The sequence below is a fragment of the Rosa chinensis genome, chromosome 6 (genome assembly GCF_002994745.2).
Source record: "Rosa chinensis cultivar Old Blush chromosome 6, RchiOBHm-V2, whole genome shotgun sequence".
Classification (NCBI taxonomy): Eukaryota; Viridiplantae; Streptophyta; class Magnoliopsida; order Rosales; family Rosaceae; genus Rosa; species Rosa chinensis.
The window spans coordinates 67,078,965-67,101,646 of record NC_037093.1 but is presented as its reverse complement, the minus strand read 5'-3'; the positions used below and the strand labels follow the sequence as shown (position 1 = coordinate 67,101,646).

Sequence of the window (22,682 nt, the reverse complement as noted above, 5' to 3'; positions counted from 1 at the left end):
TTACATACTTACGTATCGACATAGGATACAGACGCATCCAAATCTGAATACGCGTATCGTACCCGGATCCCGAATCGGTACGAGATACGAAGCCAATTTCATGTAGCCGTGCATCATAGGCAAATATACTCAAAGGAGTGTTTTACTTTAAGGTTCCGTTTGGTTCATCCATGAACATCTTAAGAAAGTTATTTCTTTATATTTTCATCGAGAAGGGAAATTAAGATTCCTACTAATTTATTTGGTAATAGTAAGGAATAGAATCAATAACTAATAATACAATATAATGAAAGAAAAATGGTTTGTTTATATGATTATTTTAGTCATACAAATATTGTAATAAATACTAAAAAATGTAGTTAATGTTGGAAAATGATTCCTTAAGAGAATTAAATGATTCATTTTTCTCCTTATTTTTTTCTTGCAAGAGGAACCATTTTCCTAACCTTGCACTTATCAAATATGGGAAAGTAAGCTTTCTCTTTCCTGAGCTTAAAATCCGTGAAACAAATATGGTGCATGTGTGACTATAATTTGTAATCTCGTGTCAAAGAAAATGGTTGATGAAGAGAGTTTTATTCATCACAAAATTACAATGAACTTCAACTTCTTAGTGCGATGTCATAACATTGTCAAATACTTATAACGATACAATAAGTCTCATTAAATAATGAAATAGATGTACAATTTAGATATAATGTCAAACAATTGACAGTTCATCTACATATTATACCACAAGTTTGAATGTAATTAGTGACCATCTCACTTAGAAATTAAAATATTTGAAACGAAAAGTGGTCATACATACGAGTGATTATTGTATAGTTTGGGACTATCATGTATCATTGTGGTTTTGATCTCTAGGACCCCAACACATGCATGTGGACCAATTACCATCAAGGCAAGGCACAAAGACTAATAAGATTATCCGAGACCTCAAGATTGTCTCGAGTCCATGGACATGTGATTGTAGTCAAGGACTTCTAAATAAGTTTTCCATACTTCTTCCTCTGTATCTACAGCATTTATAATATCAGCATAGATATAGAAACCCTATTTATTGGTCAGAGACACTCTTTAATTTTTGATCTGCTAGCTTGTACTTAGCAAGCTACGATGATGGAACAAATCACTGATGACCCCTTAAGTTCTGGGCAAGTGCATCGACCCAGTTTCACATGAATGCAGTAAGTTGCAGTGATAAACGCATCCCTACACTGTACAGATTACAGTAAAGGCATTTGTTTTATTGAGGTCATCGATAGCCATAGTGGAACCAAATTCCAGGCAAAACACTAGGGTTCAAAAAGGCACATGAAGTATTTGACCCAATTGTCTCATGGTGGCCAAGCAAAAAAAGCACGAAGGGAATTCATAGACCGAGAATTGAAGCATATGGAAAATGAAAGATGTGGGTCCCGGCCTAAATTGTTACTTTCCGAATCGGAAAAGGTAGAGATGGATGGTGCGGTGCACGTCAGCCCCATCCACGGCCACAGTGCTCCTCCATAGGAAGTGGGTTCCACGGCATCGCCACCACCCAAAATGCCCTTTTTTTTCTTTCTTTTTTATTTCTTTGTTGCTTTTTCGTAACATAGTAGAATGACGTTGCAATTGCAAGGGCAAAAGGCAAACACTTTGTAACACTTGTTTCTAATCCATTCGCTTCGCCTCGCCGCGTCTCTCAAAGATGCTGTGGGTCCCTCCTCTTCCACTACTACTACTACTAATTAACTTGAGAAATTCTTAGATCCCAATCAAAATTAATTAATTTTTTTTTACAGATCTCGAAATTAATTTTTTTTTTTAAATAAAGCAACATATTCAAAACACTCTTCACTCTCCTGCAAATGTCCTACCGCCACGTGGTATGGCTGTCCTATCTAAGAATCTCTCAATTAACTTAACCATGGTTGCCGCTGCGACTGCGATTTGCTGCTTTAATTTAAGATGCACCTGTGCGATTTGCAAATCTTGGGAGAAATTTAGAAGGCACCTTTTGTCATGCTAAAAACAATCAATATATAAAGATAGATTAGTTTCGCGTAACGATATGCGTATTGGCGCTAGGGCTTAGATAATTGGATGCAAAGCGGTTTAAAAATCAACCACTCAGATGACGATGAAGTAGGTCAGGAATGAACCAACTAAGCACTTCCAACTCTTCCAATGTAAACCAAAACTAGGTTGTCATTATTCTTAAAGATTGTTGCTACAGTATGAACATGAAGCATTGTCTAACCTAGTTTGGTATGACATAGTGTAGATAGGACGAAGGAGGTTAAAATCTCTGTAAGAAAATTCCGAGAAATCCATGTATTAGAAATCAATTCTCAAGTTCTAACTTTGTTGACTAAGCAATGGATCAGAGACTGGAGGCAGTCCTTCCTCACCCCATATTACTCATTCAATAGTTAGAAACCCATGATCTGTTTCCTAGAATATAAACAGAAGGTAAATTGTATGAACACCCATATATAAACATAACTTACATAAACTATCGGACCAAACTAAGTTAAAACCATTGCTACTGATATATTTACATATATATTCCATAGACTTATGGAAGAAGTAGAGGTATACAAATTAATTTGATGTTTGACTACACAATTTCCTGCTACCTATGACGCACGTAATATCAGTTGTTCCGCGTACCTCAAACAAAGGCCTAATTTTGCACCCTGCTGGTTTTCATAAGCCACCACCAAAACCAACCAATTCAATCTCTCTTGTTATCCCTTCGGCTTCTTTGAGGATTCGAAGGTAAAAATGAATAAAGGAAAAAGAATCTGATGTGATGTGATGTTAGCTGTTTAGGCAGTCATACCATATAGCTTTACACTTCTGCTGTGAGGCTTGAAGGTACACGTTCTTGTTGTAGAATATGTGTTCTCAGGCTACATTCCTCAACCTGCTCAGAAAAAGCAATCTTTGTAGATAAGTTAAACTATAATGAGAAAAAGAACAAGAATGTCCTGTAGCAGAATAAGAAAGTTGCACCACTCAACCTTTGCCCTATAATGATAAATTAAACCTCCTCTCCCACAATTAGGCGAAATTTCAGGGTCCTTGTGTTTCAGTTATGATGCTTATGAAGGTGTAATGATTAGTTAGCAATCTGAGGTAAAATTTTCAGTTCGCAGAAGCACAAGTAATATGCTCATACCCCTATTATATTCTTCTATCTGATAGTTTATATCAAGTGGATGGAGATAAGGTCAAGAGGAATATGAAAGAAGGGCCAAAAAAACACAATAATGGTTCTTCCACCGTTAATGTCACATCTACCACTTTGCCTTTTCCCACAACCCACAATCAAGATCTCACTGCAGAATTTATGCATGATTAGCTAGGGCAAGATCACCATCAAAAGAATCAGGAAAAAAAAAACAAAGCTGGTGTGAGGTGTTCTACTTCCTATCAATAGTTTGATTTAGATCTTAAACTGAAACCAATTAACAACAAATACCTGCATGGCTGCAACTGTTGACAATAGATCCCTGCATTGACCAAGCAAAGCATGCTCCTTGACACTTACATTTGCAAGTTCATCCGCCAAAGAGTTCACCTCCCCAACCTATCAGATACAGATGTTTTCAGATCAGTGGCAAAACAAAACTTTCCAAAAGAACATTCAATAGTTGGTCATTAAGGACTTAACACATTGCCATAGATGTGTATTGGCTGCTCTCACAATCAAAGAGGATGTACTAAGAGAGACATAAAACATTTTACACATAAATCGCTTCATGTTTATGGCCACTGACAGAAAAGATTTTGATAAATGAGAAGCTAGAGATCCCTTAGTGATCCTTATTCCTTGATATTTCATTTTATGAAACTCTAAAAGCCCGAACAGGCTGGGTAGTTTCTGAAGTACTCAATTTGGTTGTTGTAGAAGCCACAGTAGCTCAATGGTCACTCTTTAGTCTTTGGAACTCAATTGTATCATCTCACACTACTAGTACTACCAATGCAAGATTTCTTTTCAATCAAGACAACTCTCGGAAGGACTCCAATTGTAGACTGTAGATGTTCTCAAAGAGAGGACCAGTCCTGATAGCCTTTTACTCATTTAACAACCTAATAGTAACTACCCATACAACCATCATCTTCAAGGAAAAACCCCAGTAGGACACTACTAGTAACTACCAACGCAAGATTTCTTTTCAATCAAGACAACCAGAAGGACTCCAATTGTAGACTGTAGATGTTCTCAAAGTGAGGACCAGTCCAGCCTTTTACTCATTTAACAACCCACTAGTAACTACCCATACAACTATCATCTTCAAGGAAAAACCCAGTAGGACTCTAATTGTAGAATGAGGAAGGCCCAACAAGTCCTAAAGATGGCCTTGCATCATGTTAACAACCACCTGTCCACGCTCTATTAAGGTCCTGAGACAAGTAGAGATCTAATAACCATGAAGATGGCAAGGATATAAAGTTTGAGAAAAATCACCTTCGATAATAATAAGCATATTGATGATGCCATTGCCTGCATCACATCAACTGCGGAAGAAATAGCATCCTTCACATTGTGGACATCTGCCTGTACCAATAAAGAATTGGAAAATAAACTGTCACTAGCTATAGGGACAAGCAGGTAAAGAAAGAGGTATGAGAAAGGCACATACCCTTGCTCCATCAACCACTGGAAGACGGAGTGTGCTAGCCCTCAAGGCTTCGATGGCACCGGACAAGGAATTAGAGTAATCCCGATCCATAAGTGAACACTCTTCCAAATATATCATCTGCACCCATGAACCAAAATAAAATTAAAACTTAAGCGTCAATAAAGTACATTGCAAACAAACCACCTTATTCAACAGCAATGCATGACTTCCAGTACAAAAAGTAACATAGAATCTCACAAGGAGAATAAAAAAGAAGATTTCAAGCACCTTATTCAACAGTACAAGCAGTCGCAGACGAAATTTCAAGCCAATGAGATATTGGAGAATAAAAAAGAAGAAGAAAAAACACAGAACTACAGTATTCCTCTACTTAATAATCTAGTAATCCACTTCAGATTGCAAGCCCAGTCCCTCATGGTCAGAAAAAGAAAAACCCAGAGAAATGGGAGGGAGGTGTGAGAGTTGACTGCATGCAAAACTTGGACCAAATGATATTTAAATACCAGAACTTAACAAACCGCTCACATGACAACAAATAGGAAACATTCAAGCAATATCAGGCAAAAGATTCAAACAACTGGAATAAGAACGCGGTCACTGGTCAGAGATCTTACTTGCCCCTGGAGGATGGAAGTTAGCTTCAAATTTTGCCTCAGCAGTTGTAACTCAGTTCTTTTGGCTCTAACAGATTCCCGGAGTTTTGAAGTTGTTACCCACGCATTGTATAAACTTCTCTGATGAAAAGCAGGAATTCCAGTAAGACAACAAAAATTTCAGCTAAAGGATTGATTTATTGAAACAGAAAAATCCAACATCTATAACATAAGTTGTATATCTGCTAAACATTCAAATTTAACACAAACCCGAGCGTTTAAAGGGGTAGTGAGTATCCACAATATTTTAGAATCCTTTCCAACCCAAAATTTTACTGACTATCATCCACTCATAAGTCATAACTATTTCAATTTTCACATGGACGAGGGCGCTAGTATGATAAAAGAAACACAACAAGAGCCTAATACTCTCCCATAGAAATACGCAAAAATACAATGCAGTATCTGACCCGACTATGTCAAACCTGAATCATCGTGTAAACGACCTATCAATATTCAATTATTTTCATGTAAACAAGCTATCAAGCATTCAAGCCAACCCACCCTACAGGTACTCATATCTTATATCTGCAGCCAGATACATTCATTAAATCAGAGCTTTTAGAAGGAAACAGAAAATTAAAATTTTGCCTAGCGACATATATCAAACACTTCTTTATGCAAGAATATGCCTCACATAATAACATATCATTTAATGACAGAGAAAGAAGAAAGCAGAATTGCCTTAAATTCCCTCAGTATTGAAGCATATACTAGTTTTCACAAACCACACAATACACTTCTTTATGCAAGAATATGCTTCACATGATAACCTATTATTTAATGACAGAGAAAGAAGAAAGCAGAATTGCCTTAAATTCCCTCAGCATTGAAGCATATACAAGTTTCCACAAACCACACAACACTAACCTAGTTTCGGTTACAAATCTATATGTACTAGTCCAATTTTGACCATTTCAGAAATAACTGACACTACTGTTATAACAAAACTGAAAGGGGTGCCATAGCAAATAAGTTGCCAAAAACCTGAACTGCAGCCAGACGAATTGCAAAGATAATCATATACAAGAAGCAGAAAAGCATTCAAAGATTCCCATATAAATCAAGGCATAGAGAAACAAGAAAAATATAATGTACAAACTTATGCCATCCAATCTAAGAGAAACATAATAGTTGTATATGTCAAGACAATGGGGCTTAAGTCCAGGAGTCATACCTCTGCATTGGATCTCTGTGCGGCTAGTGCAGCATTAGCTCTTGCATTCACAAAACGCCACTGCAACAGCCGGTTATGTAAGAGCCTCACCACATGTGCATCAACTATCCGATTCTCCCCAACCTTCCCTCTTCGAACATCAGCGGCAAAACTTAAAACCGAAGGCATGTTGCTCAAGTTACTACTTGGCGTAGCTGACACTCCATTCCTTACACGAGAAGGGCTCACTCCCCTCAAAGGGGATGATACAGATGGCCGGCTGAGCTTACTTGGCGATGCAGGCCTAGCAGCTCCACGACTTGGGGATAACTGGCCTCTGCTATTCAAAACACCTCTAGGAGATGACACAGGACTATCAATAGATAATCTATTGGCCTCGTTAACCTTCGGAGAGGCCACAGTTCTTGTTCCATTAGCCTTATACTCGGACTGTCTGCGCAAGAGATTGTTAGTCTCTTGCCAAAACCTCGCCTGAACCACTATCCCTCTAGGACGTGGCGCTTGCCCAACAGCAGCAGAGCAATTAGTGCCACCTCCACCGAGCTCGTGAGGCCCCGAATTGGAACTACCAGAAGACACACTATCAGTATCAGAGGATGCCACAGCTTCAGACTGTGTAACTCTAGCTTCATCAACAGGCTCAGTAGCTTTCACAGAACCCAAATTGCATGAACTAGACCTCAGTCTCCCATCAAGATCATTCCCCAGCGAATTTTGCAATGCCCTAACCACATTGGAACCAGATCCATTCACTTTCTTCCTCTCCACCGTACAATCCAAGCTCCTGGTCATACAAGTGTCCGGCCTCAACCTCGCCGGCCACCGGTACTGCTCCATCGGCCTCGAATTCTCACTCTGATCCGGCCTCGCCGGCGTCGAAGCCTTCCTCCGCTCCGGCGTGCCTTTCCTCGCAGTCGGAGACGGCGCTCGCTTCGCTTTACTCACCTGGAGCGAGTACGACTCGCCCTGAAACGAAACCGATAGACTCCTCGTCGAAGTGGCCAGCAGCTTCTGAGCCGCCGACATTTCACCGCCGCCGGCAGCTCCACTCCCGGTCCTCAAATCCAAAGAATTAGGTCTCGGAGTGACCGGTCTCCTCCTCTCCACCGACTGCGACCGCCTCAGCGTCTGCGGCGTCGGCATCGGACTCGCCGCCCCAGTCCTTGAGACGGCCGGCGAGGGGCACCGTTTCGAATTGGCACAAGTAGACGAAGCCGCGGAGGCGGAGGAAGAAGACGACATGTAGCGGGACGTGACTTCTCGAGACTTGAGGCGGCGAGGAACGACACCATTTTCGGGGTCGGAGGGTAGTAGCGGAGGCCTGGTACCGTTCTGAGGACGACCGGAGGCGGCGGCTTTGGGGTTCAATGTCGTCGAAACAGCAGCTACCATCGCAGAAACTCAGAATTCGATTCAAATCTCATCCTCCAAAAACCCTAATCCCTCTGGAAAAAAATTACTAAATTCCAACAACTTCCACTGCAGACTCCAATTCTAGTGTGTAGCTCTCTCACTCCTCTGTAAAATAAAATGAATAAAAATAAAGCAGGAGCGGAAAAGAGAAAAGTGAAGTCTGAGAGTGTGTGGTGCTTTTGGAAAGAAAGAGCAAGGTGATCGGGTTTAGGGATATATGACCGTTACGACTAAGCCGGCAAGAGACGCCGAGATTTGGGAGCGTAACTGTCGTACTAGCCACCCCGTGTTTGGGCTTTGCAAAAGAACCATTTAAATAAACTTATTAATTTATATATTTTTTTTGTTTTTCTTTTCCGTTTTAGTGTTAATTGATTTGTTGGTTCATCTGTTTTTGAATTTTTCTTTGTTTGATACTTTGATTTGTACACGCTGGGTTTTGGGTGATGGGCACCATGGTATTTATTATTAATAAAAAACTATTACTTGCGCGGCTGGGGGTGTTTTGGTAAATGTAAATAGTGTAGTGAGTTGCGTTGGTGGGGCTAGCTTGGTTACACGTGGCGACGAGTGTTCTTTTCTTACCAAGAGAGAAGAAGGATCGGAATGTTGAATCTTCGAAGAGACGTTACGCGAATCCATTTTTCGATACCAGCTATTCGGAGTTGACCGTTTTAGTTGTCCAAAATCTCTATTTCTAGCTTTTGGATTTTTTTTCTTTTTTTGAGGAAAGAGCTTTTGGATTTTATGATCACTTAATCTATTTTTCTAATCATTATTAATTTTGATGCTTTGTATTATGAATCATTGAATTGGAGTACTGCGATGTGTTAATCATTTTAAGTCTTTCTTTATTTTTTTTCACTAAATTTTTATTGAGTATTTGATCAAAAAAAAAAATTATTGAGTAAAAAATTAGAATTCTCTTATTGTTTCAAAATATTGTAGAGTTTTGAATTAAATTACTTTGATGAATTCATTGAAAGTGTTACTATGTTTTCACGCACTCGTATTTCAAGTTTAATCAGTAGTTTTATCAAAAAATATATCTAATGATTGATAAATATGAAATATTATTGTATTACAATTAAATCTAGCAAATTAACTACTTCAAACTTAAATTTGATATATTTTAAGTTTTTAACTAAAACTTGTAATTAGTATGATTACATTTTTCAATCATAAATACCTTTTAATTGCACATTAGAATAAATTTTCACCACATTTTATTTTATGGCTCTCTCTGGCTTAATAAATTATAGTGACATCTCAAGTATAGAGCTTTCAATGTTGTGCCACTTACAAAAGGGCCTTTTCTTTTCTTTTTCGATTGTGTTACAGGTGGGTGTTATCATAGGCTTGCTTCTCGGTCAGTCTTCATTACCATATCAGTTCTCACTAATTTTGGTTTTTCCAGTATTTCCAAAAGAGAAGGTGAATTATGAAAGGAGATGTCACCAATAATTTGAATCTTATAAAAGTGAAAAGGACAATTACACTCTGCTTTGTGTTTTAGTAACTCTAACTACTCCCTTTGAGTTTATCTTAAGTCACACTATATATTGCATCTTTTTATGCACCAAGCAAAGGATTAGACAATAGATACAACCACCTTCCCTACTCTTGTTAAATTATGTATCTAATTATGATCACTTATATGCCTCTAAATTAACTTTGATTATGTCAATCAGCATTCACCATTTTAAGTAATATATAATACGTTTGAGGCATTTTTTAAATCTAGATTATGATGTAATCACTCACAATTAATTATGCGGATGATTCAGGAGAATTTACCCTAAGATATCTAGCTAGTTGTAGTTTTTATAACAAGTAGCTAGTCAATCAATTAACTCACCTTTAAAGGACTTAACAATGTCAATCTTCAATGTTGTTTAAGAGAACACTATTTGGTGTATAAAGATGGCAATTGACCTTAATATAAAACAAAAAACATGTGTCATAGTTTCACATTAAATTAGCAGTATTAACTTAGTAATTTCTGACTTTATTACTGAAAAATAAAAAGAGAGGTCACTTCCACTCTAAATCCTAAATCCTAAACCTAGCTACTTGCATGTGTGGCATTATAATAAAGATGACATATTTCTATTAAAGATTTATATATGTAACTTTATTTGATGTCATTTTTTTTGTCCACATGCCAAATAACGAGTAATTTCACATTGCTTTTTATCCCAAGTGAAGCTGTTTTAAACTTGGACTTCACTTCCACTCTAAACCCAGCAGGAAGTTTTCACTGCTGTAACTGCAGAAACTATACTGCAAGGCATATGTGCTTGCTTCAAATTTCAATATTTCCACAGCCACAGTATGAACCATTTAATTCACTCAATTATGAATATATCTTACTTCGTCGTAATTTCAATTTGTGGTAGCTCCTTGGTTCAAGCAACCTGGTTACATCAATCTTTCCTTTTTCGATCGCTTATCGAACACTCTAGTGTACGTATGAGCCTAATATATCTTGCTAGCCATGAGAACTAGATCGAGCTGGGGCATCTCTAAAACTAAAAGTCCTAAAGACAGTAACACATGAAAGCATATGAAGAATGATTTACAGGACCACTCCCAATTCAATAAGGTCCCTAAACCTTTTATCATAAACTTTCATATTGGAGCTAATTTTATATATACAGAAGGAAAAAAGATAGAGAGAAATAAATAAGAGGAGAGAGACATAATGATGAACAATAGGGTAGCTATATTATATGCAAAGCAAAGCAAGCATTTGATAATTAATAGAGAAGAGAACGAATGGAGAAATGATGAAAAACTTGCCTAGTAATATGGATGAAGACACAAAAGCTCAACTGGGCGATTGATCATCATCGATCATATCCCTGGCCTAGCCTCCAACTCCTAGTTGTTCATTCTCGATGCATATATGAATTGATTGCTGAGAAAAAGAATAGGTCCCCCTGAATAAATGGGATTCTGAATTTAATTACCATCCACAATATTATTTCTTATTCTGAGTTTGAGAAAATGGAGGAGTAGATCGAAAAACAGAGAGCATCTAAATAATTTTCTGGGATGCTCCGCCCCGGTGTTGTGCTGTTGTGCATGTACTGTCTGCTTCTGCCCCCAGGTCCCTCAATTTTACCTCCGCTTGGCTTTGGACATGTGGCTGTTTTATAGGGTCCCACGTCGCCTTCTCTTTGTTGCACTGTAAGTCTCTACGTGAAGCTTTGGGGTACGTTCTATTCCATATGACGAGGGCTTGATTTGGACACATTGCGATATTATTTCCAAGTCGTGAAAAACTAGGATCTATATGATAAGATTTAGATGTAAACTTAATGACTGAATACTCGTTAGTTTACAAAAAATTAAATACATATTTCATAAATATTTAGAATGTGCTCAGACAACTCCAGATTGATAAAAAGTACAATCTATATGATTAAACTTAATGCATGTATGCTACAATTTTTAAATAGTAAGATGATTGACCTTCTATAGCTCTCAACAGTCTAGAATGTGTTAAGACGACTTTCGATAACCAGTTTGTAAGTGCATAGTATAAACCATAGCTGCAATATCGCCAAGATTAAACATGTCGTTGGACTACAGATCAAATTGATGCAAGTATGCTACAATTTCCGAACTGTAAATTGATTGGCCTACTCTAGCCTCTATGCACATAAACGTAAAAGAGCAGTTAAGACGTACAAATGATATTGAAAATTTGGTATTGCAAGGTTTTCAGAAATTTCTCGAAACCCTGATACTGATTGAATATCCACACTTTAATAGGATGAAAGCCAAAGCAACACTATTATTAGTTTCTCGCATTAACTCCCAAGAGCGACATTCCTACAAACCATTAGAAATCACTCTCATTCATACAAGTTACAGCACTACTAGAAACCTACCAACCTACATTACAGTTCAGCATTACAGCCCTACATCGAGATGAAGTACAGCTTAATTTCTTGACAAATGCTGGCAAATTTGAACTTATTCGGAGTCGGAACGCGTAAGACTTGGTGATTAACTTGATAATCACGACATGATTACTAAGCTTGATTTACTTAACAACTTAGTATTAATAATGCTTCTAAGCTTGATCATGGTAGGCCACCACGCCACGTTGAAAGTTACACAATTAGTTTATCTTGAGGAGGCGAATGATACAGATTTTGCTTTGCTTGGTCCTGTGGCTAGCTTTAATCACTGGCTACAATTTCTTTTTCCAGTGTTTGCAAAGCCAGAAAAGGAGGAGGGTGAGTAGGGAGTAGGGACAACCATTTTTCTTTTGCATCTCTTATCGTGATCTTGACCCTTTCAATCTTTTCTGCCACTTTGCCTCCTAATTCATCCCATAAAGTGAATTTTATAATCTGGGTACTTAATACTTGGTTTAATGAACAACCATAACTAAGTATGGAGTAGAAAAGAGGTTCAGAAAAGGTTTGGGACCATATATAAAATGAGCATCCAAGTTTCACGAACCAGAAATCTTTAGGACCATTATTTAACATTTTGCCTGCAGAAATCTTTGGGATAAAATTAACGATGAAATGCAGATATAGATCAACAATTCAATATCCCAGAGATTCATGCCTCATAGGAAGGCACAAGAAACTCATATGAATATGATCACAACTCGTAAACACGCATAAAAGGGATTACATGCTTCACAGTACGTACTAGTCTGTATTGTCTGCACGGGCATTATACACATAACTAAAATGCATAGAAGCTAATTACTTGTTAAAAGTTAAACAACGACCGGATTGCAGTTAACATCGAGATTAATCCACACTGGAGGAACAAGGTTTGAGCTTGTTAAGGAGAACCACTTGGACTGGGAGAACGAGGAGGCGAAGGCTTTGGATTTGGAATATATGGGATTATAGGTGCGCTGTGCTCGATGGGTCCAGGTTTAATGGAAGCTTTTGAACTTGGAGAAGGATCGATGGGGCGGTAATCATCCAGTTCTACATTGCCTGTGTGCCTGCTGTGCCTGTGATTGTATCCGCTGATCACCTGTAGTTTTTGGAAAGAAATACAAATTACCATGATGTAAAACAATCCTGTCATTGAGTTTCATAACAACTTGTTTTGATATATGTGGGGCTTATGCTGAAGCTATGTAGTGTTCAGATTTCTAATCCAGTACTTAGCATTGCTAAAAGCCTCAAAAGAGCTTTTAGTAGCATTTGGCAGAGATAACTAAACGTGCATTCTGGGTCATGATAGCAGTTTTTAATGTTTCTTGGCTTTACTTTTATAAGTGCCAAAAGTCTAAAAACACTATAGCTAGTAGCATTTGGCAGAAATAACTACAAGTGCTTCCTGGGTTCTGAGAGAGCATGTGCTTCTGCAAGAAGTACTTTCAAGTGTATTTACAGGAAGCACTTGTTCTCTAACAAGCCTATGACAAAAGTGCTCCAAGCAGAAGTGCAATTGAGCACTGTCAAATTGGCTCTATCAAAAGAACTTGGAACAATGACAGTCAATTACAGTTTATGTACCTGGAGCCTCCTGCTTGTACTTATCATTTTCAAACCATCACCGTGGTGGTTGACAAGCATATCTGAAAAAATAAACATGAAGTGATTGTAGTTTCAGCATTTTTGATATTCTGTTTGATTCTAGATCAACCCAAAATGTGATATATCAACTTTTACATACGCTTCATCAATGACTGACAGATCAACTCCAACAGTAGAAATAAATGCAAACCGAATTGTATGTATTATTGGCAAACCGAATTCTATAGAAACATCAATGTAGAAATATCTCAAAATAAAATTGGCATTTTACTAGAAGAAAAATCAGGACAGGATAGAGATATATTGGCTCTGCCACTAATCTAACTCAGCAAGTCAGACCAATATGTACTGGCTTAATCACCAAGATCAGTAAGTGAAAATTATCACCAATGACAATTTAGATCAAAAAAGGAGAAAATTGCTAGCTCCAAAGTAAAAAAATTCAGCAGATCATGCTTGGAACGGTTGCTGTTTTATCCAGGCAATAAGAGAAAAGAACAAATCTATTTAGTTCTGAGCCATTTTTGGATTGTCCCACACAAATGTGGCCTATAATTAACATTTGGGAAATTCCAAAGGAACCAAACAATTTTCTTTCCTATTATAAACAGGTGCAAGAAAAGGCCAAACTCAATCCATCAAGCAATCACATAAAATGGACATATTATACACTGAAATTTATCAGGAAAAAAGTTCCAAGAATCATTAATTACCTGGAAATAAGGAGGCTTTTCTGCTGCTAGAGACACCAAGGAACATTAGCACCAAAAGCAAAACCCCCCACAACCCAGAAACCTTCTTCATAATGCAGAAAATATCAGTAACACTAGCACCAAAGATTTTGCTTTTAAGGATTTTCAGACATTCCCTTCAAGAAACAAAACCCAGGAAAGAGTTATTATAATGGAGCAGGAAAGAGAGAACCGCCGGCGTTCCGGACCAGGCCAACAAAGTCAACCAGTATTTCCGGGGAGATATGTTGAGTCAGGGACTAGCAACTTAAGAAGAGCCGTCTCGCATTTTGTAGTGTGTATATGTTGAAAAATTATTGTTTTTTTCTTTTTTGTTGGGATTTTAATTTTACGCGGTGGTATAGTGGGATGATAATAAAGAAGGTGCATGTGGGTTTCACAGAGCCTTCATTAGTGCTGCTGCTGCTCATTAAGTGCTTCATTTAGTGTTGCATGCAGACCCAGTGCGGAATGAAGAAACCCCAGTGTTATAGGTTGCCGTGGAATGTGAGCTTTTGGGCACGTCGGTTGCATATGGCAGAGCGCCATTTTCTGCGCGCATATCAATTTAATAGTTTGAGCCAACGAAGACCAACATGGGGGTGTAGCTCATATGGTAGAGCGCTCGCTTCGCATGCGAGAGGCACGGGGTTCGATTCCCCGCACCTCCATTTTTGTGCTATACGATAATTCCAATATGGGGGACAACCGGACACTGTGCAAACTCCAAACCCAATTTTTGTCTTTTTTGAAACGCTAAACCTTTTTTTTCTTTAAACATCTACAAGATTACTACCACTCAAGCCAATTCCAGGGGGGTTCAACTTTCAATTTGTGGTATGTATGGTGCGTATTTTATTTTTTGAGACCATGAACATTTTTTGACGTTTTACTGCCACTACTAGAAAAACTAGCCAATGCACATAGATGAAGTCCACACAGATATTCACACGGGTAGAAATCTGTGTGAGAAACACTACAATACATACAAATGTCTGTGTGAAAACTATATTTACACAGTCATCCATGTGAAAAAAATTCTAAAAGTGGGACCGCAAAACATTCACACAGATATCCGTGTGAAATTAAAATTGACACACAAAAATTTGTGTGAATTGTATTTCAAAATAAAACTAAAACAAATTAAATACATAAAATTTAATAAATATATTTGATTTCACACAAATATCTGTGTGAATTTTTTTTTTTCTGCAAATTTCAGTATTTCCTCATTATCTCATAATTGAACACCTCTCTCTCTCTCTCTCTTTGGGGAATTTTTTTTCCCGCAAATTTCAATATTCCTCATTATTTAACTTCAATTTATCAACTTCCTAACTTCTTTTGAATTTTTGAATTTGATTGTTTTTCTCTTTAAAGCATGAGTGGATAGAGTTTAGGTTTTTTATTTTTTATTTTTATGATTGAGTTTAGGTTGGTATATATTATTTGATAAAGAGCTTCATACTTCCTTCTTATCGTTTACTGCTTAGGTTGGTATATATTATCGTTTACTAGTGGCTAAGAAGGGGCTGTAAACAATTGTTGCCAAAGAGGGAAATATCTCTTTGGCTCCTTCAAATTCTGCCGAACAGAGACTCAAAAACTAGGTTGCAGACTATCAAATGCACTTCCAGTCCCTATTTCCATTTCTTCTCTTTTCACTCCAATCACCTATTCCCAGTCTGCCTCTCTCTCCCAACCCCTCCTTTCTCAACCCCCACCGCCAGACTCCTCATCTCCTCCGTCACCACCGCAAGTAAGAGCTATGAGAAGAAAAAAAAGGAGAACTGATGGAAAATGCTCAGATCTCTCTCTCCCTCAGTTAACCTCATATATGAACTCGTGATGCCAAATCCCCAGGTAACATGGGTTTCAATTTTATCTCTTTAATAACTCTTGTAGATCTGCCTGATATTGTTGGTTGTTATAGGATCTTTCAAACCCAGCAGAAAATTGAGCCAAGAAGTTTTGATATTTCTCAACAAATTAAACACACTGTAAGTCTCTCTTTCTCCATCTCTCCCCAATTTACAGTATTGTGATTGCCTTCCTAGATTTTCTGCACTTCTTACTACTTCTCTGATTCAGATTTGTTATTTTTCCCGATTTGGTGCTTGTAGAAGAATCCGTAACAGATCGAAATCAAACCCACTCACTTCGGTTCTGCTTCTAGATTTTGTCAATTTCCTGCTTTTTGGGTACTAGATTTCCGGTCTCGGAAACTTGTATATCAGCTCATGCATTACAGACCTGCGAGTATATCTGTTTTGCTTCTTCTGTGAGATTAGTGTTTGAATCGGACGAGTTGGCTCTGCCCCATGGATTTGGTGGTATTAAGGAATTCAAATGGATCGGAGATTTGGTGGTATTGGTGACAGGAGATGTAGTGGTATTGGGAATTAAAAGGACAATAAATTGAGGGACCAAAAAATAAATATGTAACTGTAAATAATTTAATAAAATTCAATCAAATATATTATATTTGGTACACACGGATCTTTTTGGTCATGGGATATAATTGATGGAGTTGTGATTTAAGTGGGACCCATTAAATGCATTCACACGGATTCAAAAAATCTGTGTGCAAGTAGTATTAGCAACACCAGTAATACGTACGGATTTTTTATCCGTCGTTGTACCGTGTATATTGACACATTCACACGGATGAATCCGTGTGTGATGGGGGGTTTTTCTAGTAGTGTGCATTCCCTCCTGATACAGGAGAATCCGTGTGTGATGGGGGGTTTTTCTAGTAGTGTGCATTCCCTCCTGATACAGGAGAATCCGTGTGTGATGGGGGGTTTTTCTAGTAGTGTGCATTCCCTCCTGATACAGATTACAGTTTCTGAATGGATTTCTGGGCGAGGATAAAGATGGGATACACACACTTTAATCATACTTCGCTCTCATGAGTGTGCCCTTAAACAATGGACTGCCGAAATAAGATTTCCAGTGTTGTTACACTGCCAAAGTGCCAAACTATGGACCAACATCTTCAACAAGAGCCATTCAAAAGCAAATTACACATCAAGCATAGCTCTACAAGCTTACTAATGAATTAATTGAGCCATTCAACAGCAAATTACACATCAAGCTTAGCAACATAAGCTTACTAATGAATTAATTGGACTATAGTAGAAACGTTAATGGTGAATCAGAAGAGATTCAAAGAAAGGTGGTTCCAGCCAAAGATTAGTCTAAGTTACGTGCCAATCCTCACAAGTACTAAAACAGAGTCTTTTACCCAGACATAAAAATATTGCCGCACGGTTCAAATATGAGAATACCATTTAATCAAAGATGGATTTGGCAAATAAACCAAAAAGCTTGATATCAAAATGTTAACATTGGCCCAGTCAAGAACTAATTGCAAAAATTCAGATATACTACATTATGGTCTTGAAAAAGAAACTAAGTAAATGTAATCGCTCCAAACTCCATATCTCGAACAACTTCATGGCCAATGTAGCAGTAGATCAGATGCCCTCACCATTTAACGGTACTGCAGTGAAAATGATTCATCAATATCCATCCATCCGAAGAATCAATAAAAAAAATGACAGATGAAATCAAAGGGCAATAATATTAAACAGGCTGTTCTCTCTATTCTAATTTAATCTATCTTGGGAAAAGGGGACACTTCAGATGCCTGAGTGGCATGCAAAACAAGGGCCAAATCCAAAGAGTACAGGTTTCACACTAAAACAGAATAATCAAGAAGCTCCTTGCAATGCAATTTCTGTTAGGGACAGAAATAATTTACCTTGATGAAGCCAATTTCCTTTGCATTGCTACGGAAGCACTGCCTGCAGCACATCAGTCCGTACTTCCTGATCAACCCATGAGGGTTCCCACACACTCGGCTGTCCAAAGCAATCAAATAGACTCTTATGTCAGAGGTACAAAAACAAAGAAAATTGGTAGCAACTAAAGTATCCTCACTAGGAGGTAAACACTCAAAGATAGAAAGGTATCACAGAACCGTAAACAACAAAGAAAGAAGTACGCAACCTAGCCTTGTGAAATCCATTGTGTCATTATACCAAGTTAGCAAACACGCATTTTAAGTTAATACAATCAAACTCCTATAGTATGACCGAAACTTAAATGCCTAGTAATGTAAAGGATTGCACTAGTGAATATTTGGTCAGAAGACAACATGATTTTTGTCAACAGTGTATAGCATGTATAATCTAACTGTCAAAATGGAAACACTGACCACTTGCACAAAACTAACTACATTACATAATGAAGCATAATCCCAAACCATCGTCACCAAATCAAAATCCATGATCAGCTAGGGAGATTGATTAAAACTTAAATGCTTGGTCTTACTGATAATATTTTAACAGTAACGAAATACAAGATTCAAAAATAATAAAGCACAGAATCACAGAAAATACTGATTAGGCAGATCTCAAACAATTCCAGGGAATTAGAAGGACAAAGATTTGCCGGGAAATTCATACCAAGTGCGAGAACCAGGGCCGTAAGACTTGGGATGCGAGTTCCAGACGTTCGAGTGTCCCATCTTTGAATCTCTGAGAAAGCCGCCTTCAACTCACAGCAGCCGCAAGGAGACACTGAATGTCCAAAACCCTAGTTCATTTTGTGAAGCATTGTATGTTTTTTATAGGTCTTGCAGCGAAACGCGTCGTTTCAATGAGTTTTGCCGCCAGCATGGGTTGGGCTCTGCAGCACGACTCTTTGTAAATCAGGCCCAACTTGATAGATTTCTTTTAAACTTGAGTATGGTTCGGGTTGGGTAAATTATGAACAAGTTCAAGTTTGAGTCAGACTTGGCTTGATTGATTTAACTCATTTTTAAGAACTATTCACGAAACTTATCTAAAAACAAATAGTAAAGGAAAAAAGATTTAGAATTGCAGTTTGTAGATACAATTGTAACAAACCGTCAAGACCTGAAGTCTAAAATTTTGTGATTAAAAAATCAAGTTCTATTGTTCTTTATTGATATTATTGCTATTTATTTTATTTATATAATCTGCTATGTTTTTGTTTGAACTTAGCTTTGCTAACATTTTTTTTTTTTCAATGGAAAAAATTATTAGGAAGGTCTCTCTAAATTTTGCCTTAGGCCTCACTTTGTCACGGGACAGCCCTGAAGCCGCATAATAATATTTATGACGAAACCCTAAGCTGAGGATGAAGATAACATTGATTCCATGACTGTTATGGTAGGAGGTACTGATGCCCCTGGCCGATCCTGATTTTGATCTATCTATTTTGTAATTGCTCGTGGTTGATTGTTATTATTATGTGCCTATTATTACCGGTTCAAGTACTCTATAAATCTATGTTGCTTGTCTGATGTATGGGTTTAGAAATCAGCTAGCTAGGCATCAGTTTGGAATGTCATTTTGCATTTTCGTTCTATCTAAAACCAATATATGTATGAGGTACTACTGATTTGTAGTTGTTTTTTCTGGGACATTTTCGTTGGTGTGATTGATAGCGGGAAACGTGTGAGAGGTTACTAGAGTTGATCAATTTTTATTCGTGTAAGAGGTTGCATTTAGCCAATGTTATACATTAAAATAGTAGTGCAAAAGCTTCTGTCAGCATGAACAGAATCCTGTAAATTTGGCATCAGGAAAATAAACCATTCCAGAACAGCATGTAGATCAACGTGTACGTGCAGTATCCTTCATTATATGTATTATCCTTAATAACAAAATGCCCTTTTATTTCAAGCACGAGATACAAGTTACAAACCTGGATTGACGCTCAACATTTACAGAGACAATAGTACTAGTGGAAAAGAGTCAAACTTACCCCTCAAAATTTTGTAGAGAAAGTATGGATATACATATACACATAAGATTAAGCTTAGTGATTTGATCCCTATACCGGAAGAAGAGACGGCCGACTGACTGACGACTCAAACCGTTTTGATATCTACATATATACGGACGGCTGATTTGATTTGATTCAACAAGCACGGCACATAAGTGGTGTGCGTTTAACCCAATCCAAGAAATTGCAAGAAGGCATCTTCTTCTTCTTCTTCCTTGAGCTTTTTCCCAATCGAATAGTCTCTGGCTCATTTTTGTTGAGTATGTTCCACATCACACGCACGTCCTCATACTCGCAAGCCTTCACATCGTGTCGCAGCTTCGGTAGCCCTATACACACACAAAACTCAATCTCATTTTCCATGCCATAATAATCATAGATCATCAAAGTAACTTAGCAATGGAGATCGTAACTCACCGGTTTTTCGGAGTCCGACGCGGGTGGCGACCCGGTTAAAAGCTCTCCGCATCGGAAACTTCATCTTACGCCACAACGCCATTGATCCGAATCACGAGCTTTGCTTGATAAGAAGCACTTGTAAAAGGAACCACGTACAGAAGAAGCTAGCTGATGATGGAGCAAGTGCTCAATCTTTCTCTCTCTCCTTTGGGAGAGTAGCTTCTTCTTCGTATGGTCCCCCTATCAACGATTTCTGATTTCTCTGTCTGGTCTGGAGAGAAATGAAAAAGAAATCAGAAATCGTTAAAAAAAAATCTGACTTGCTCTCCCGTCTCGCTTAAACTTCAGCTTACTTGATCCCATGATGCGATCACGCAGTCTGGGGTCGACACGTGGCGGTTTGGCTATTGGGTTGCGTCCGGATCCAACGCTCATGTTTCGCGTTTGATTGCGATGGTACGTACCGAGTCTGGGAAAAAAAAGAATTCACGCGTACGTTTCGTGGGCCAATCTTATTGGCAGTTTAGACTTCAGAGTCTTGGAATCGTACGGCCATGTTAAGATATTATTCCTCGATAATACATATACGGGCCTGCTCGCACATGGGTCTGTTTGTGTGGACCCTGGACTTGGTTTCATAGCCCATGAGATATTTCAGGGGGGTGATTATTGCCGTCTCACATTTTGATTTTTCTCTATTTTAGAGAAAAATTTTACTCTAACAAATTCTCAATAAGTCTATGACTATCCCTATCTTAGAGATAGTGTGGAAAGAGAAAACAAAATTCCTAAATTTACAGCAATCTCTAAAATTTTAAAGAAAAATTATTGAGATTTTAGAAATTACTGCAAAATAAAGAATTTGTTGGAATTTGAGAATAAAAACTATGGAAAGTTTTGACATTTGCTTCCCTATAATACAAAACTTATAGAAAATATAAAAATTATAGAAAAGTTGTTGGAGTCGCTCTTAAGAACACTGTTCTCTCCAAGTTTCCGACTTGCTTTAGATACATCAGGTAGCACAGTTTTATATTCATGGATAAACTAGATTAGCTAATATCGAGTAAATCTTCAACTATAGTGAACCTACTCCTCCATAAATGCCTATTTATGTTCACCTATTTGTGATTAGAGGTGAGTTTCTAACGAGGACTATTAAAATAAGGACTTTAAGAGGACTTTTTAATCAATGGTTGTGAGATTTATTTTTTATTTTATTCACATTTCAGCAAATCAACCGTTAGATGTTTATATTCATGAGAAGATTATTTATGCAAATTGTCATCCAAATTGAAAATCGTTAAGACATTCATAATCGTGATTTTTCATTTATTAACATGAAATGTTCAACTTTGACAAATTTGGTTTGTGCATTAATTTGATATAGTTTGGTACCTTAAAGATTAACAACTTGAAAGAAAATCTCTGGAAATGATATACTCATGCATATCTAAACATTTAAAGGTTTATTTGCTAAAATATAATAAAAAAGTGGGTCCCACAACCACTGATTAGAGAGTTCTCATGAAGTTCTCTGCATGGAGTAGTGGCCTATCCATCCTCGATGGAGACTTTACACGGTTGTGGTTCGTCGAGGCCACAACGGGCGTGCCTCAAAGATGGTGATGTGAGTCGTGCTAGGTCTTTGCCAACTCTATTGCATTTGGCCGCGCGATGGGTTTTGAGCAGATAAGATCGGTAGGGTGGATCTGGTTGCTGTGGGACTGTTGTCGAGTTGTTAGAGGGCAAGGTTGATTCTTTCTGATGAGGGACAATGGCCTAACGATCAGGCTTTCTCCAGCAGGAGGAGTTTGTTTAAGGACTTGCAAATCGATTCGGATTTGAGGGGCTCTCTAGATCGATCGATGGACATCTCTTCCTTGTTTGATTTCTTCCAAGCTATGTTGATGGCACGATAGTTTGGCTCAAGAGGGGTTGGTGCTTGGGTGCCCACTTACTTGGATGTCCAGAGCATTCCATATAGATCAGTGCTCCAGTGCCCAAAGCATTTCCAGATGGCATGGGTTTTTGCTGTGTCTGCTTTGTCAAATTTCACTTTGAATTTAGGTCAGATTTGGATATGAATTTAAGACCTAGCTCTCACCCAAATTTGGATATTGGATTTGAGACAGCTGCTCATTTTGTTCTTGTATTGGTTATGGTTCTAAGGAGTTTGTCTGCTAACGTCCAAGTTTCTGACATCCTTGCTTGCTTTCTATCTCTTGGTGAGTAGATCACCTCTCTTAGGTGATCATATTACTGGTTAGGCCGTTAGGGTTACAGTTGCTATTATTTTTACATAGCTCGAGTGACATATGTAATGC

General features: G+C 37.9%; 4 protein-coding genes and 1 non-coding gene across 6 annotated transcripts; 1 reads left to right on the top strand and 4 right to left on the bottom strand.

The window, feature by feature from the left end:
- Window positions 1–2,444: 2,444 nt before the first annotated feature.
- Window positions 2,445–8,287, bottom strand: LOC112170510 (QWRF motif-containing protein 2). Of its 2 annotated transcripts, XM_040508669.1 has the most exons (7): window positions 6,468–8,287; window positions 5,252–5,371; window positions 4,638–4,754; window positions 4,463–4,552; window positions 3,470–3,577; window positions 2,828–2,911; window positions 2,445–2,684 (listed from the first exon to the last, which is right to left on the bottom strand). In XM_040508669.1, exons 1-6 carry the CDS (start codon window positions 7,857–7,859, stop codon window positions 2,837–2,839), a joined length of 1,902 nt encoding a protein of 633 aa, XP_040364603.1. In that variant the 5' UTR covers window positions 7,860–8,287; the 3' UTR covers window positions 2,445–2,684; window positions 2,828–2,836. The 2 variants fall into 2 exon arrangements, with proteins under 2 accessions (XP_040364603.1, XP_024163599.1); XM_024307831.2 differs by having other exon boundaries at window positions 2,445–2,911; window positions 6,468–8,284.
- A 4,109-nt stretch (window positions 8,288–12,396) lies between these two features.
- Window positions 12,397–14,522, bottom strand: LOC112174002. Its single transcript, XM_024311688.2, has 3 exons — window positions 14,119–14,522; window positions 13,385–13,446; window positions 12,397–12,896 (listed from the first exon to the last, which is right to left on the bottom strand). The coding sequence occupies exons 1-3, from the start codon at window positions 14,207–14,209 to the stop codon at window positions 12,696–12,698; spliced, it is 354 nt and encodes a 117-aa protein (XP_024167456.1). The 5' UTR covers window positions 14,210–14,522; the 3' UTR covers window positions 12,397–12,695.
- A 212-nt stretch (window positions 14,523–14,734) lies between these two features.
- On the top strand, window positions 14,735–14,807 carry TRNAA-CGC. Its single transcript has one exon. It is a non-coding gene; the product is annotated as a tRNA-Ala (tRNA).
- A 2,555-nt stretch (window positions 14,808–17,362) lies between these two features.
- LOC112172831 (40S ribosomal protein S29) lies at window positions 17,363–18,763 on the bottom strand. The gene is made up of 3 exons (XM_024310327.2): window positions 18,609–18,763; window positions 17,903–18,002; window positions 17,363–17,641 (listed from the first exon to the last, which is right to left on the bottom strand). The coding sequence occupies exons 1-3, from the start codon at window positions 18,668–18,670 to the stop codon at window positions 17,633–17,635; spliced, it is 171 nt and encodes a 56-aa protein (XP_024166095.1). The 5' UTR covers window positions 18,671–18,763; the 3' UTR covers window positions 17,363–17,632.
- Window positions 18,764–19,790: 1,027 nt separating this feature from the next.
- On the bottom strand, window positions 19,791–20,674 carry LOC112173288. The gene is made up of 2 exons (XM_024310894.2): window positions 20,374–20,674; window positions 19,791–20,285 (listed from the first exon to the last, which is right to left on the bottom strand). The coding sequence occupies exons 1-2, from the start codon at window positions 20,453–20,455 to the stop codon at window positions 20,092–20,094; spliced, it is 276 nt and encodes a 91-aa protein (XP_024166662.1). The 5' UTR covers window positions 20,456–20,674; the 3' UTR covers window positions 19,791–20,091.
- Between the last annotated feature and the right edge of the window lie 2,008 nt (window positions 20,675–22,682).

Coding starts and splice junctions, on each gene's coding strand:
- LOC112170510 (XM_040508669.1), bottom strand. CDS start 7,859: ATGGTAGCTGCTGTTTCGACGACATTGAACCCCAAAGCCGCCGCCTCC. Junction 5,372..6,467: donor CACAGAGATCCAATGCAGAG/GTATGACTCCTG, acceptor GCTTTTCATCAG/AGAAGTTTATACAATGCGTG. Junction 3,578..4,462: donor TATGCTTATTATTATCGAAG/GTGATTTTTCTC, acceptor TGTATCTGATAG/GTTGGGGAGGTGAACTCTTT.
- LOC112174002 (XM_024311688.2), bottom strand. CDS start 14,209: ATGAAGAAGGTTTCTGGGTTGTGGGGGGTTTTGCTTTTGGTGCTAATG. Junction 13,447..14,118: donor AAAAGCCTCCTTATTTCCAG/GTAATTAATGAT, acceptor TTATTTTTTCAG/ATATGCTTGTCAACCACCAC. Junction 12,897..13,384: donor GTACAAGCAGGAGGCTCCAG/GTACATAAACTG, acceptor CAAAAACTACAG/GTGATCAGCGGATACAATCA.
- LOC112172831 (XM_024310327.2), bottom strand. CDS start 18,670: ATGGGACACTCGAACGTCTGGAACTCGCATCCCAAGTCTTACGGCCCT. Junction 18,003..18,608: donor GGCCCTGGTTCTCGCACTTG/GTATGAATTTCC, acceptor TGCTTTGGACAG/CCGAGTGTGTGGGAACCCTC.
- LOC112173288 (XM_024310894.2), bottom strand. CDS start 20,455: ATGGCGTTGTGGCGTAAGATGAAGTTTCCGATGCGGAGAGCTTTTAAC. Junction 20,286..20,373: donor CGTCGGACTCCGAAAAACCG/GTGAGTTACGAT, acceptor GTGTGTGTATAG/GGCTACCGAAGCTGCGACAC.